General features: G+C 35.9%; 1 protein-coding gene across 1 annotated transcript; it reads right to left on the bottom strand.

Annotated features, from left to right (window-relative positions):
- Positions 1 to 7,228: 7,228 nt before the first annotated feature.
- Positions 7,229 to 17,413, bottom strand: LOC109086117 (carboxypeptidase Z-like). Its single transcript, XM_042759201.1, is given in 12 exon segments — positions 7,229 to 7,550; positions 7,553 to 7,603; positions 7,724 to 7,823; positions 11,494 to 11,633; positions 11,807 to 11,942; positions 12,041 to 12,202; positions 12,391 to 12,552; positions 13,781 to 13,977; positions 14,477 to 14,692; positions 14,965 to 15,339; positions 16,384 to 16,413; positions 17,201 to 17,413. Coding segments are annotated over 12 exon segments (1,998 nt in total). The 5' UTR covers positions 17,343 to 17,413; the 3' UTR covers positions 7,229 to 7,263.
- Between the last annotated feature and the right edge of the window lie 132 nt (positions 17,414 to 17,545).

Raw genomic sequence — 17,545 nt, 5'->3', positions numbered from 1 at the left:
CCGTCATTCACAGCTTTTTCATTAGCAGACATAAGCAATGTAACTCTACTATGATATCAATAAACAAGTAACCATATTTCAACAAACCTACAAGCCTAGCAAAAGTTGTAATAAAGTTTGCTGTTATTAGATTATTAGCTAGTTTGTTGTGTTGAAACGTAATTTCTCTCTCTCTCTCTCTCTCTCTCTCTCTCTCTCTCTCACTCTCTCTCTCTCTCTCTCTCTCTCTCTCTCACTCTTTTCAACAAATGAGCAATGAAATGAGGTGCTTAACCCTCAGAAAATGTTATGTGTAAACCTCAGGAGTTCATACATAAAAAAAAAAAAACCTGTTTAAAAATTATATAGAAGCCATTTTTTTTTTTTTTTTATTTTTTTTAGTAGTCTTGTGCAACCTATATTGCCTACCTGTTTAGAAACTCATGGCATCTAAATGACCCATTTTTTTATTAGAAAAAAATTATCAATTGCATGGTTTGTTATAAGCTGATATATGGAAAGCTAGGCTAACTCAGTTACACATTGGTCTGGTTATTTTCTTATTCTGTCATGTAACAATACAATCACGCATACAGGGCTCAGTAACTTTCATAAAGCAAACAATAGTACATATCACAACCGACTGATTTTAGAGCACCACAGTTGTTTTCTCTTAGGTGCACCAACTACTGAGTTCAGCAGAGAGTGAATGACAGGAACAGTGCCATTGTCTGTCAGACTTTAGCATAAGCAAGTTAGCGCTGATCTGTCTGAGCTGCTTATAGCGCACTACACTCTCACTGTCGCTTTATGCTGTACAAGTCAATTTGTCTCCACTGATGGAAAATAATTGCAAAGCAAACAAATTATCTCTGCCACATTGAGCACACCTCACTGCCAGAAAAGAGAGAAAGAAGAAAGCAGGAGAGCAAGAGAGCTCTTTTACATGGATGCATAGGCCTAAACCACGGATTCCATGCTGGTATGTTCCAATTGAAGCTGCATTGTTTATGTACTGTGCCTCCAATTATGGGGAAAAAACAGTGAAGGGTTTGAATTGCATGCAATGCAGATGGGAAAATAAAAACTGAGAAAGCAGAGCTCAATCTAAAGTTGGAGAAAAAGTGAAAGAAAAAGAAATGGACACTTGTTGTGTGTATGATATTGTCATTATGCTAGAAAGACAGATAAATATAGAGTTCCAGCATGAAACTCTGATGCGCAGTCTGATAGGTCTAACTCAATCTGACATAATGACATCATTATCACATGACACACCTGATTGGTTCTCTCCTGTATTGGTAGCCAATGAGCTCGCTGCTCAACATTCAAATATATGACTAGAGCTTGCTGTAGCAGTGCAGCTTGCTTCAGAAACCCTGCAGCTTCCCCAGCTCCACCTGTATAGATCTGCTACGAGGTGATTCATGTATGCTATGGGGTTATTTCATGTATTATTTATTTGCCAGCAGCAATATATTTTTTACATGCTCACAGCAGCATGTTGTGGATGTATTGGCAGTAGTAAGTCTAGGTACTTGCTCTGCCGCATCAGCCGTGTAGCAGATCTATTCCGCCAAGACCAAATACATTAACATTTTCATTACTATGCCAATCCCTCCGAGAGTTGTCATGACAGAATTACATATGGCATAGGAAATCAAGCACACACACACACACACGCACGCACACAAAATTTATTTAATTCTGTTAGAAAATGTCTCAGAGACAAGCATGTGACAAACCAGTAAATGGGAATGACCCATTTAGCTTGAGGATAAATGTGCAAACATTTAGTTCATTAGTTTTCTGGATGAATCATTTGTGGTCTCAGCTCTTAGAAAGAGGTTTTATTTAAGATGCCACTGTATCATAAGGATGAATTGTGAGATGTAAAACAAAGCTACATAGTCCCGCAGAGCGGTCCATTATTGTTATTTTTTATGTACAAATCAATGTTTTTCTGTTTTCCTTTTTTTTTTAATCGTTTTTTTTTTTCGATCACAAACAGATGGCCTTCCATTACAGTATATGGAGAAAACTTTTTTCAAAATCAAAAGCAAATTTGAGCCTAATCATCAAGATTGAGCACATTTATACTTAATTATACTATAATACAAATATTAGAATTCTAATGTTATATAAATAATATTGTATTTTTATATTATAATTAAAAATACAGAATATTAAAGGGGTCCTATTATGCTCTTTTACAAAGTCTTGATTTTGTTTTGGGGGTGTACTAGAACAGGCTCTCATACTCAGTTGTTCGAAAAACATATTATTTTTCACATATTTTACATTATTACAATACCTCTCCCCCCCAGTCTGGCATGAAGGCTGGAATAGTTCCTGTATCAAATGAAGGCCCGCCTACTGGAATACGAGATGTGCTGTGATTGGTTAGCTGGGCCAGTGTGTGTGGAATGATTGACAGCACTCGGCGCCTGGTCGGGAATTGTCCTGCCTCTTACCATAGCCACCTGCTGCCAGCTTCAGTTTAAATATTGTGTCAAAATCAAATCAGTTTGAGCGCAATTTAAACCCGGATGATTTTAACCACTCTAAGCTCGTCTGTCTTGGAAAAGCTAGCGTGTCTCTGACATAGTGATATAACACTTGCTGCCTTCTCAAGTGCAGCTCAACCAGGTCTCGTCCCATTCGTCGATATTTGTGAAATCACAAATCCCGGAAAATATGCGTTGTAGTCCAAACGAGTTGTTTGTTGTAGTTTTTGAAAAGTGATTTCTGTTAAATAAAATATCTCCTTTTGAATTGGACTTTGAGCTTTGTATCTTTGCAGATCTTTTTTATGCTCAAACAGCAACATTGAAAAAGTGAAAAAGCATAATATGACCCCTTTAAGGTATCATATTACACTATTAGAGGTGTTTTCTCTTGTATAAACACATGAGCTATTGAGCATGTCTAAATAAATCCATATTGAGCTGTTTGAATCGATTGCCATGTGCTTACAGATTGGTGAAAGCTTCAGTTAGCAATCTAATGCTAAATTACTTGTGCAAAATGGCTGTACATACAACAAACTAAAACAACTTATTTAACATGAGAATTAAACCGTTGAATTTTTGCTACATTCACAACTAAGGAAGTATTCAGCATTTTTGTACCTATTTTTTGTTTATATATATATACATATATAATAAAAAGATTTTAAAAATAGAATAAGGTTTATGCAAGGGGAAAATGATGGAAATGTGTTAACTATGAAGATCTGTTTAAAATGTGTGCTGTAAGAATGAGTAAAAGTACAAAACCGATTCCAAAAAAGTTGGGACACTGTACAAATTGTGAATAAAAACAGAATGCAATGATGTGGAAGTTTCAAATTTCAATATTTTATTCAGAATACAACATAGATGACATATCAAGTGTTTAAACTGAGAAAATGTATCATTTTAAGGGAAAAATAAGTTGTTTAAATTTCATGGCATTAACACATCTCAAAAAAGATGGGACAAGGCCATGTTTACCACTGTGTGGCATCCCCTCTTCTTTTTAAAACAGTCTGCAAACGTCTGGGGACTGAGGAGACAAGTTGCTCAAGTTTAGGAATAGGAATGCACTCATGCAACCCCATACCATCAGAGATGCAGGCTTCTGAACTGAGCGCTGATAACAACTTGGGTTGTCCCTGTCCTCTTTAGTCCGGATGACATGGCGTCCCAGTTTTCCAAAAAGAACTTAAAATTTTGATTCGTCTGACCACAGAACAGTTTTCCACTTTAAATGAGTCCATTTTAAATGAGCCTTGGCCCAGAGAAAACGCCTGTGCTTCTGGATCATGTTTAGATATGGCTTCTTTTTTGACCTATAGAGTTTTGGATGGCACGGTGGATTGTGTTCACCGACAATGTTTTCTGGAAGTATACCTGAGCCCATGTTGTGATTTCCATTACAGAAGCATTCCTGTATGTGATGCAGTGCCGTCTAAGAGCCCGAAGATCACGGGCATCCAGTATGGTTTTCCGGCCTTGACCCTTACGCACAGAGATTGTTCCAGATTCTCTGAATCTTTGGATGATATTATGCACTGGAAACTTCAAACTCTTTGCAATTTTTCTCTGAGAAACTCCTTTCTGATATTGCTCCACTATTTTTCACCGCAGCATCGGGGGAATTGGTGATCCTCTGCCCATCTTGACTTCTTAGAGACACTGCCACTCTGAGAGGCTCTTTTTATACCCAATCATGTTGCCAATTGACCTAATAAGTTGCAAATTGGTCCTCCAGCTGTTCCTTATATGTACATTTTTTTGTTGTTGTTGTTTCTTTGTTGGATCTTGTGAAGCACTTTGGTCAATTATGATTGTTTTTAAATGTACTATATAAATAAAATTGAACTTGAACTTGAACATTTATCTTTTCCGGCCTCTTATTGCTACCTGTCCCAACTTTTTTGGAATGTGTAGCTCTCATGAAATCCAAAATGAACAAATATTTGGCATGACATTTCAAAATGTCTCACTTTCAACATTTGATATGTTATCTATATTCTATTGTGAATAAAATATAAGTTTATGAGATTTGTAAATTATTCCATTCCTTTTGTACTCACAATTTGTACAGTGTCCCAACTTTTTTGGAATCGGGTTTGTACATAAAAAAGAAACAAATAGATGCATTTAATAAATCTTGACCAACATATGGAGCCAAGCGTCTTGTAAGACCAAATGTTCCAATATATATATATGCAGAAAATCTTACCAGCCTATTCAGATTTCAGCCTATTTTTTTTTTGTGATGCCAGTACAGGGGGTGCCACATGTTCAAATGTCTTTCTTTTGATCTAATGACAAAGTTTAATTCACAGGTGAAGTACAAATGGCATGTAATTATTCCTGAGGGTGTGCTGTCAGACTACTAAGTGTAACTAAATACCACTGAAGATGAACTGGCTGCAGGAAAGACATGCAGTGGCTGTAGACTGTAGAAGTTTACAAAGCAGTGTGAAAAGGCACTTACAGAGGCACCTTTGCTGTTGTACTTTGACCCCTCTCAGATTATTCTTCAGGCTAATGTGTCAAAATAGTTTGCTGCAATAAGGAAGGGCAGTGTGATACGCATCCTGGGCACTTACAGCTGTGACAACAGTTGTACTTCTTCACGATCGACTTCTTAGTAGTAAAATCACAGTAACACAATCACTGATGCAATCTGTGTCAAGAGTGATATATATATATATAGATATATATATATATAATTTACAAAAACCTGCATGTTTATATATGTATTTGTATATACATGTACATGACATATATGTCCAAAAATGTATTACAGATACATAAACATATTTGTATGGGCTAGATAAATATGTTAACATATGAAATTGTTCCAATTTCTAATAGGTTTCATATCTTTTTACTTCATATAAAAATATATTTTATGAATAGAATTTAATATATGTAAATATATTACATTTATGTATGGGTTTGTAGTATTTAGTCTGGTATATCTGACATTTATTATATTGAATACCTTGCTTTGTTTGTAGATATTTGTATCAGCATCAGCCATTTAAAAATTCTTATCAATTAACCGACATTTTTAAAATCCTATTTTTCTAAGTTCTTACTTGCAATATTTCCAACGTTTAAGGAAAGCATTTTTACAGCAATCAAAATACATTAAACTCAAACCAAATATGTACTCTGCAGCAGCCTACACGTGTGCTGGCCACAGTTACAGAGAAGTTATAGAGAACTGCAAGTCAACATTATACAGGCTTTGTTGCCATCTAGTGGTTAAAAAAAAAGACTAACTGCATAAAGCATTCAGGCCAAGATTTGTATAACACTACATTTGCAAGTAAAAAAAAAAAAATTCCTTACACCCTTACCTGACTAGTACTACAACAGCAAAAAAAACTGAATACTACAACAGAAACATATGAATGAAACTTATTTTGTATAGCCTATATTGTATTAATCTAACCACAGCAGTGTTTGCATTAGTGTTCCATGCACAATTTTAAAATGTACTCACCACCATCACAAGATGATTTTTAATTTTTGGGTGAACTATCCCTTTACAATGTTTATTATCTTATTGCTGCACATTAGGAATTCCAGGTCTAATGTACAGTGAATGAACTGTATTTTAAAAATCAGAAATTGCTCAGAGGTTTGTTCCTTTACTTATCTTGCATACCAGTCTGAAGGACAATATGTACAACCAAAAAAAAGGGGGGGTTGCAGTTGGGAAATTTGATCTAGTGCAGAATAAAAAATAATACAAAAAACAAGCAAATCTTTCTTTCTTTCTTTCTTTTTTTTTTTTTTGCTTGTACAGGTGAATTGTGTTACTATTATATTAGATTTTTAAAATGTTTTTGAAAGAAGTCAGTTATGCTCATCAAAGCTGTGTTTATTTGATACACTTTTAAAAAACGGTTTTAATTTAATATATTTTAAATTTTCATTCTTGTGATGGCAAAGCTGAATTTTTGGCATCATCACTCCAGTCGTTACTTCCATAATCACTCTAATATGCTGATTTGGTGCTCAAGAAACATTCTTATTATTATCAATGTTAAAAATAATTTTTGCTGTATAATATTTTTGTTGAAACCATGATTCACTAACATTCAAATGTTTGGGGTAAGATTTTTTTTTTAAAAAAAAGGAGAAATTAATGAATACTTTTATTCAGCAAGGACCCATCACAATGATTAGCGACAGTGATGTCAAATAAATAAATGTCAAATAAAAGCAGTTCTTTTGAACTTTCTGTTCATCAAAAAAATATCATGGTTTTCACAAAAACATTAAGCATTTTTTAACACTGATAAAACTAAGAATTCTTATTAGTAATGAGCAACGATAATAATTCATAATGATATTAGAATGATTATTAATGATCATATTGGAGTGATTTCTGAAGGATCGTGTGACACTGATGACTGGAGTAATGGCTGCTAAAATTAGGTTTTGCCATTACAGAAATAAATTAAAATGTAAAATTAAAATAGAACTCAGTTATATTAAATTGTAATATTATTTCGCTGTTTTACTATATTTTTAATCAAATAAATGCAGTCTTGGTGAACAGGAGACTTATTTAAAAAAAAAAAAAGTACTCATTCCAGACTTTTGACCGGTAGTGTATAGAATGCAATAGCAGTAAAGCCTTCACTATATCCAGTGGTTAGCTGCACATCTTGCATGTCATAAGGAGATACTGTTACCATCACGTTGACCATCATTATGTAAGGCTTGGGTGTGTTAGTTATCAGGTTGCCCTCCAATGGTGTTTGAAGGGTCCCTAGTTCTGCAGGAGCCAGGTAGGTGCAGATATACCTAACTGGCTGAAATAAGCCCACCACCAGGGCTTCTCAGTCCTCTCCTCCCCATTCTCTCCCAGCTCTCCCCGGCTGTTCTGCTCATACTGATTAAATGGGTCAAAACGCTCATAGTTGTCCAGCTCAGGGATGTTAAAGTAGTCAAGAGAGGGTTCTCGTGGGACCTTCTTCAACACAAAGTCCACCCGTCCCACCTGTAACCTTGGCAGGTTAATGCGCTTAGATACTTTAGAGTAGCCGGAGGCGCTGCAGTCACAATGTGGACACCTGGATTCAACAATCTCCAGTAATCACCACCCTTAGCTATAGAGAGAGACAGAGGCTACAGCAACACTCATTTACATTTCCATTACTCATTTCAGGTTGATGCAAAAAAAAAAAAAAAAAAAAAAGGTGTATTATGACTGTATTATAATCAGTTACCTGTAGTGATGTCATGTCGCATCCCTCTAACAGATATTGTGGCTCCTTTAATGCCATTTCCATGCTCATCCTTCACAATGCCCTTTATACCCCTGTGGACCTGCAAGTCATTTGAAAAACCCAGAGTAAAGGGACATGATATTTACCTCATCTGTTAACATATTAGTCTTTTTAAATAATTATTTCTCTCAAATATAGGTAGTAGTGTGTGCATCAGGTGCAATGTTCATTCAGAATCTTTAAAAAAAGTTTGAAAAAAAAAAAAGATGAGGAATGTGATACACATATGAAAAAATAAGGTCAGTTCCAGGCATAATAACATTTAACCAGCTAAATAAACCCAAGACACCCTGTGGGAATTGGGTGATAATGTAACTAATAGCTATAACCACACCGCCCTAGTTGATTGATTACATTAGGAATTGCAAACATATTTTGTATTACAAGTTTTCAGAAATTATATAATTAAATATGCACTGATTTGCATAAACTTCGCTGAATACTGGATAAAGCCAGGCTCCCAATTATTGTTTATTTTTTATAATTATATTCCTTTTTATTACTCCATTGATCAGAATATACTGTCAACAACCAGAAAAAAATAATAATTTCACCCTATTTTTTTAAGAATAAAATGATGCATAAAATCAGGTGAATAACATATCAACAAACCCCTTTGTAAAAAATTATTTTGAGACTGTAATTGAACTGTATTGTTTTGTAAAAAAAAAAAAAAAATCATTTCTAATCAATGACTTCAACAATCTTGATTTTATGTTTCTTAACGAAACATGGCTAGAAGACAGCTGCAGTGCAATTGTCCTCAATGAAGCAGCCCCTCCTAACTTTACTTTCATGAGTGTGTGCAGGACTGTTAGGAGAGGTGGAGGTGTAGCTGCTCTATTTAAAGATGTCTATCAATGGAAGCAAGTATCATTTGGTCAGTACTTGTCTTTTGAATATCTAGGGATTGTGCTGAAAGATGCTCCACGCATTCTGTTTATCATTATTTACAGGCCTCCAAAATACTCTCCAGCCTTTGTTGAAGAGGTCACAGAAATGTTATCAATGATTTCCTCAGAGTTTGACTGTTTTGCTATTGCAGGGGATTTTAATATTCACATAGATAATGCAGAAAACGAAAACACAAAAGAAATGATAATGGTTCTAAACACTTTTGACCTGATTCAGCATGTGCATGGACCCACACACAAAGGTGGACACACTCTAGATTTAATCATCAGTAGGGGTCTAAACATTTCATCCATTGTTATTAAGGACTTCTTTTTCTTTGATATATTGATCTCTGCTACCACTGAATCTAGATCTGTCTCTGTCAGAAGGAGATGTATTAACGAGAACACTAGTGTGCTGTTTATGGAGGCTACAGTATATCTTTAACACCAAGCATTTCTGCAGACTCTGTTGATATTCTCCTTGATTCCTTTAACTCAAAAGTTAAGAATGTTATTGAAGATATTGCTCCAATAATAGTCAGTAAGAAAACAAACAGACAGAAATCAGTTTGGAGAAGATCAACAGCAGTTCAGACTATGAAAAGACGAAACTTGAAATTCACTATAGCGTCTATAAAGACAGCCTTGATGCTTTTAATGTGAAACTAGCCACAGCTAGACAGAATTTCTTCTTGAACCTTATAAACAGTAACTTAAACAACACTCGTACTCTTTTTGCCACTGTTGAGAGACTGACAAACCCCCCAAGTCAGATTCCCAGTGAAATGCTCTCAGACAGCAAATGCAATGAGTTTGCTTCCTTCTTTTCTGAGAAGATCATCAATATCAGGAAGGTGATTAGCACTTCCTCAAGCAATGCAGAGGACAGACAGATTTGGCCGCAATATCAAAAAGATACTATGTCTATTTTTGAAGCAATTGATAGCAAAATTTTGGAAGAAATAGTGCAGTACCTAAAATCGTCAACCTGCTATCTTGACACACTTCCCACATATTTTTTCAGAAGTGTGGTTAACTGTTTAGAAGCAGATCTCTTAGAAGTGGTGAACACCTCACTTCTTTCTGGGACATTTCCAAACTCCCTGAAAACTGCAGTTGTTTAGCCCCTCCTGAAAAAGAGCAATCTTGATAACACCCTTTTGAGCAATTATAGACCAATATCTAATCTTCCTTTTATAGGCAAAATGATTGAAAAGGTAGTTTTTAATCAGCTGAACAACTAAAAAAAAATGGATACCTGGACAATTTTCAATCTGGTTTCCAACTGCATCACAGCACAGAGACAGCACTCATTAAGATGATAAATGATATTCGCTTAAATTCTGACTCTGGCAAAATATCAGTGCTGGTACTGCTAGATCTCAGCGCTTCGTTTGACACTGTCGATCACAACATACTACTAGAGAGTATGGAAAACTGGGTCAGGCTTTCTGGGATGGTACTCAAATGGTTCAGGTCATACTTAGAAGGGAGAGGCTATTATGTGAGTCTAGGAGAGCATAAGTCTAAGTGGACGTCCATGACATGCGGAGTCCCACAAGGCTCAATTCTTGCACCACTCTTGTTTAGCCTGTATATGCTCCCACTAAGTCAAATAATGAGAAAGAACCAAATTGCCTATCACAACTATGCTGATGATACACATATTTACCTAGCCTTATCGCCAAATGACTACAGCCCCATTGACTCCCTCTGCCAATGTATTGATGAAATTAATAGTTGGATGTGCCAGAACTTTCTTCAGTTAAACAAGGAAAAAACCAAAGTTATTGCATTTGGAAACAAAGATTAAGTTTTCAAGGTGAATGCATACCTTGACTCTAGTGGACAAACAACTAAAAATCAAGTCAGGAATCTTGGTGTGATTCTGGAGACAGACCTTAGTTTCAGCAGTCATGTCAAAGCAGTAAATAAATCAGCATACTGTCATCTCAAAAACATTGCAAGAATTAGATGTTTTGTTTCCAGTCAAGACTTGGAGAAACTTGTTCATGCCTTTATCACTTTATGGACTATTGTAATGGTCTCCTCACCGGCCTTTCCAAGAAGACCATTAGACAGCTGCAGCCAGGATTCTGACTAGAACCAGAAAATCTGAGCATATCTCACCAGTCCTCAGGTCCATACACTGGCTTCCAGTTACATTTAGGATTGATTTTAAAGTACTTTTACTCATTTATAAATCATTGAATGGCCTAGGACCAAAATATATTGCAAATATGTTCACTGAATATAAACCTAACAGATCACTCAGATCATTAGGATCGAGTCAGTTAGAAATACCAAGGGTTCACACAAAACAAGGGGAGTCCGCCTTTAGTTACTATGTCGCCCACAGCTGGAATCAGCTTCCAGAAGAGATCAGATGTGCTAAAACATTAGTCACATTTAAATCTAGACTCAAAACTCATCTGTTTGGCTGTGCATTTATTGAATGAGCACTGTGCGATGTCCGAACTGATTGCACTGTATTTTACGTATTCACTGTATTTTATGTAAAATCATTTTCTATTTTTAACTGTTTTAAATTCATTTTAAGTCAATTTTTAAATCATTTCCAAAGTTTTAAAATTGCTTGTTTTATTTTTGTTATTATTTTTCTTCATGATTATTTTACTTTCTTTTATGTAAAGCACTTTAAATTACCATTGTGTTCGAAATGTGCTATATAAATAAACTTGCCTTGCCTTGCCTTTAAAATCTGCAAACAACTAGATGCAGTTTATCAAATAACAGTTGCAATTTATGCTTAGCCCAATTTATGCTTATGACCCAATAGAAATATGAACTCACAAACTCCATAAAGCTGAGCAGTGCTTCCTTATTCCTGAGCCACTCAGGATAGAGCTCCTCCTCAGAGGGGAATTTATCACAGCCCAACTCCACAGTGATCTCATAACAGTTACTGTGCAGGTAGTTAAAGTCAGACATCCCTGATACAATAACAGACAGAGGAAATACAAAGTGATGTATAGACAACAAAAGATGCCAAAATAACCTAAAAGTTTTTTTAGGAATGGTTCTTAAGCTGCATGACATAACATAATAAGGCATCAAACACAGCATGATCATCTAAATGTCTTCCTTGTTGAAGAAATGTGTTTACCTCCAGCAAAACTATACCACTGTGCTCCATTGGTTATCCCTCCTTTATTGGCAAATGAGGCTCCACATCTCTCTGTGTCATTGTTGGACATAGTGGGATGGGCATCTGCATACGTCCTAGCCAACCGCCTAAAAATCTACACACAGCAATGACTCGCAAAATAAAGAAAGTGTAAATGAAGTAAGTGCAGATGCTTCAGGTGCAACACAGCTGGAGGAACATTAATTTGCTCACTTGTTCATCTGGTGTGGGTGAGTACATCCTTCTTTGTTGTGGGTGTCTAGAGAAGTCAAAAGGGTATGAGATGACCAGTTCTCCTCCATGAAGACTGGCAGATATAACAAAAGGAATGGATCTTATCCACTTCATTACAGCATAGGTCTCTGGTGCAACTACCTGGGGAAAAAATGTGTGAGCATTATGTGTAATAAATGTACAAAAGATTTTGAGAAGATGAAGAAGTTTCCCTATGCTTTCCTCTAAAACATATAGAGTTTTTATTCCAGAGTAATGTGGGTTTTTCAGTGTATTTTTGTTGTACAGCTGTATGTTTAATAGAAATGGCTGTGAATTCATACTTCTACCTTGTTTATCCAGTAGGACTCAGGGATTGGGATGCGGTCACTACGGAAATGTCTGAAGCGATGGCGATTGTAGAAGATAGAGGTGAGGTCAGGGAAGTTGCGGTTCAGATCGAGATTCTGTGCATTGGCCCGACCGCTGATCCACCCATTGTACTCATGACCCTAAATGTTACAAACCTCATCAGTCAAAAACCATGGGCAAATTTTAACAAGGTTTCAAAAAGAGTCACTAAATATTTAAAGGGATAGTTCACCCAAACATGAACAACATGTGGGTGAGTTAATGATGACAGAACATTCACTTTTGAGTGTACTATCCTTTTAAGAACATACAGACTTTTTTAAATCCCTTGTAAAACATTTGCTACACATCAAACTAAATTACGAATTAACAAGTTGAACACATTGGATGGATCAGAAAGTCAAAATGAAGACAGAAATTAAGGAAGAATGTCAAAAAGAGGGCAAGTGTTAAAAGACTGTATATATAGTAAATGAAAATAAATAAAAAGACAGAAAACATCAGAACCAGGCAAAGATACACCTGTTAGTGTTAAATGAATGGACCAACATGGTTTTATCCTCTTATTTAAGATCCACTTCATTTTTATGTTAGCTAATCTAACATAATTTGGTGGAATTATTTTATGTTATAAATAATTGTTATTAATTATAAAAATCTAAAATATTATTTGAATATTATTACTTAAATTGAGTGTCTTAAATCTGCTTCCAACACAAAACTTTCCCCTCTGTTTTCCAGACAAGGCTTAAGCCTATATAAATGTGATTCTGAGCTGTTTCAGCTAAAATGAACTTGCACTAACTGATCTTAAAACATATCAGTGCCTTTGTTTTGTCTCAAGATTATGGCCTAATCCTGGCTTAATCTAAATCCTGTCGGTGAAACCGGGCAATTCTATTTTTAAACATCACCTGTGGTGATCAGTATAATTTTGGGAAGATTTAGATTAATCTACTATTAGTTTTGCAAGCGAATGTTAAAATACTGTTGTGTTATATGACAAAGAAAATGCGGACAATTGTCTATTAGAGTGGTTAGTCAAGGCCTCCCTCTACCAGTTGTCTTTTTCAGTTCATAGCTGAATCACTGGACAAATTGTACCTTTTTATGTTTGTTTTGTTATGGTTTTGATTTCATTGGCAGTATTAAAACTCAGCCAACAGTGAAACTCAATTGTTCCACAATAGCAAAGGCTGTGGTTGCCCTGACATGGATTTCCTCTGAGGTCTGACCTGTTCCGGAAGACACTCTCTGGTGCAGGGAGCTTGGTATGGTCAGTCAGCCGACAAACAGACAGGCAGACAGACTCAGACAACAAAATGTTTACTTCCTGGTTGATGTTTTCGGGTCGTTCCTATCAGCTACCTCAGAAGCGGCAATCTCATAGCCGTCTGGATTCATGGAGGGTAGGATATGGATGCGTGTGGTGTTGATGATGGTCTGAATTCGCTCATTGCCCCGCAGATACTCAGAACACAGATACTGAGCCAGGTAAATCAGCAGCTGCCGGCCAAGAACCTCGTTTCCATGCATGTTCCCAATTAATTTGATCTCTGGCTCCACTAGAGGGCAGTGAAGAGACAAGTGGAAAAAGGAGTTCAATCAATGCTAAATTTGGAATAGAATAATGCAATAGTACTCTTACTGTTGTATATGGCAGAAATAGCAAGAGAAGTATGCTACGACATCATTCCATATTCATCTGGTAAGAAGAGGGTTGACTGGATAAATACGTATTTTTCAAAAAAAAAAAAAAAAAAATAAGTAGTCTTAAAATGCACACTACCATTCAAAAGTTTGGAGTCAGTCAATTATAGGGTAAAACACTAATATTGTGAAATATTATTACGATCTACAAACCCGATTCCAAAATAGTTGGGACACTGTACAAATTGTGAATAAAAACAGAATGCAATGATGTGGAAGTTTCAAATTTCAATATTTTATTCAGAATACAACATAGATGACATATCAAATGTTTAAACTGAGAAAATGTATAATTTTAATAAAAAATCGTACTGACCCCAAACTTTTTATAACGATAGTGTACTTCATACTCACATAGGTCATGTTGTCCAGGGTTATCAGAGAATTCAATAACCAGTAAGTCTTTTCCTTCCACACTGCGCCCAATGCTATATGTTTGTGAGATATGGGAGCATTTTGCAGCTGTCTTCTTCAGGATGTTGAACATCTGAGAGTTGGTGTGGTAAGTGAACTGATGGATAGTGAAAATACCTCCATCAGATATGCTGGCAAAGGCCACTTCCTGATTTTCTGGGTGAAGAGAATTACATGAAAATGTTATAGATTTTAAATGTCATATACCCCTTATCCTTGAAAATAATAAAACATCATGAATTTAGGAAAGTCAACCTATTTATTATCTTCACAACTGTCAGGATGACCTGCATTTACGTGATTTTTATGTGACTTTCATTAAATTAACAAATAATAAGTATGTAATAAATAATCATTAAATAAAGTATTAATTAAGTATTTAAGCCTCTAAAACTCTAGGTTTACTTCGATTTCCTCACAACTCTTACCTCTTAACTCTGATAGTGGGTCATAACAGCCCTCCTCATTGCCAACAAAGAATCGGTCGCAGTCCAGAAAGTAAGGCCATGCCATTTGGATGGCCTCAAAGGCATGAATACAGCTCTTTTTCACCATCTCACATGAGCTACGGCACGGCTTCATTATTCTGTTGTCTTGACAACGGGGAGCCAACACTGAGCATCCCAACAGACGGATGTCTGGAGAACACTCTCCATTCAGCAGCCCGTGGATCATACTCAAAAACAGGTATTCCACACCCATCTCTAAATCCTGCCGTGAACGATGGCCCACAATGTTGGGGAATGTGGTGTGGCTGTAGGGCACATCCTGACAATAACCAAGCACCATCTCCATACACTGCGCTAGCCACAGGAGAGAAAGAAATTAATTTAGAAAGAATGTCTCACAGTAAGGTCTAGCAGTGTTTAAATTTAATATGGAAACTTTAAGAGTCAAAGTTTATATCAATATTTCTATCTGCTCCCAGTTCTTGGACTGGAACATTTTGTGAAATGTAATCTGCAGTGGAATGTTTTAATACTAAATTGTGAAGGGAGGGCCTAATGTATCAAGTATATTAAATATTTTAAAGTTTCAAGAAAGAACTGCACAAATGCTTCACCTATTCAGCCTGTTAGTAATAAATACAGTACCTCCTTACAATAACAGTATGTGATAATGAGTACATTATTGCTTTTTTGAAGGAATAGTTCAATAGTTCATAAAAAAATTTACCTAAAAGATGTAGATGTTATTATGAATTATAGACTATATATTTTGTCCAGAAGTGACAGTTCAAAATGCCTTAATGATGTGCAGTATTTCTTTCTTACAAACATGCAGCTTTTTGCTTCACATTGCTTCACATTGGTGGACTGGAGAATTGTGGATTGTGGATTATACTGATGCTTTTATCAGCTCTCTGGAGTCTGGACTCATTCTGACAGTTCCCACTTACTCAGATGTAATGATAAATCTCTCTCAAACTGTTCCAATGAAGAAACAAACTCATGTACATCTTGGACTGATGGTGAATTTTCATTTTTGAGTGAACTGTTCCTTTAATATATCACATGAATAATTTGGCCCTTTTAAACTAATTATAGACTGTACCGTTGCATATGCTTTCTCAAATCTTTCACTAATTCAGCCTAAGGTCTTTGAGAATATATCATGCCTTCCCCTTTCTACAGTGATGTACAGACAAGTCCCATCTTGCAGTGGTGTTTGGTATTCAGTGTACCTTTCTCCCCCATACCTTAGAGGCTAAAGCTGTGAAACACTAGATGTTTTTGCTCTCTAAAATTTTGAAAACCAAGCAAGGAGATATAACAATTATGTATATGTAACTTTGGTAGTCAGTAATCTGATCCAGTATGCATAATAGAATAAAAAGAAATACTTACAACTCTCTTCTGCAGGTGTTCTGCATCTTCCTAAAAAAACATTTATACACAAGAGGATGTTTCATCTGCAGAAGTCTGGTGTCTGAAGGCTAGATGGCAGTAGAGTACACAGTGGAAAGAAAGACGTCGTTCTGCACGAATATTGCATGACAATTTCAAGCCATTAAACACTTGGTGCGTGCATTTGCAATCAAGCAAAACTTTATTTGACATCTGAGCATTTGTATTGCAAATTAAAAGTTTGTTCACACACACACTTATTCTTTATCATCACTATTTCCATATTTTACATTAATAGTGTTTTAGTATTTTTTTTTTTTTTTTGCCAACATTTTGATGATAATAATAATTAAAACAAATATTTTTGCTTTTTAGTAGCATAAAGCAACGACCTTTCTGGCCATTCAACCAACCAGCTTCATGAGATGCATCTTGGTATGCTTTTTAAACAGTGTTTGAAAGTGCTGGGAACTTTATTTATTTATTTATTTATTTTACTTAATAAAGTAAACCATTTTAAAACACTGATTAAAAACATATTAATATGACTGTTGCAGTAAGTAATAATAATAACAATACTAATTTCTAGTTCTAGTCACAGTTTAGGCTATACTGCTCGAAATGTTAGTAAGCATTTTAAAGCATATTCAAAAATGTATTCATGATCATTAGAAACAAATTCAAAAGAGCGTTCGAATTTTTGACTAAGTAATATAGATATATTGTAAACGTCTCCTGTTTTCCCCCATATAAAATTGCATGAGTTAACTATAGCCTACTAAAGTTGGTGCAACACTGAATGAATGTATAACATTACCTATTGCTGCTTCTTCCGGAGTACATCTTCTTGGGACGCTCAAGCATGTCGCCAGTGCGCTTAAAAGTATTAAAACCGTGAGCATTTTGCTGTCCATAAACTGAATGATGTGGCAGTCGCTACGACGTACAAAGTTGATCATCTTCCGAAAAGTCCCGCTACCCCCATCGCTTAAGGGAGAGTCTGCACGAGCGCCGCTGCCAAATGATCGAATTACAGCAAGAAGTTTCTCCCGCGGTAGGCGGCCGCTCTTCTGCTGTGTCTGGGAACCAGTGTAATTCTAAATGTCTGTAATTACAGACCTTTTGGAAAGCCTGACTTCACATTTACCCCCTTTGTGGTAAA

This window comes from Cyprinus carpio, chromosome A1, assembly GCF_018340385.1.
Source record: "Cyprinus carpio isolate SPL01 chromosome A1, ASM1834038v1, whole genome shotgun sequence".
NCBI lineage: Eukaryota > Metazoa > Chordata > Actinopteri > Cypriniformes > Cyprinidae > Cyprinus > Cyprinus carpio.
This window is presented reverse-complemented; position numbering and strand designations above follow the sequence as displayed.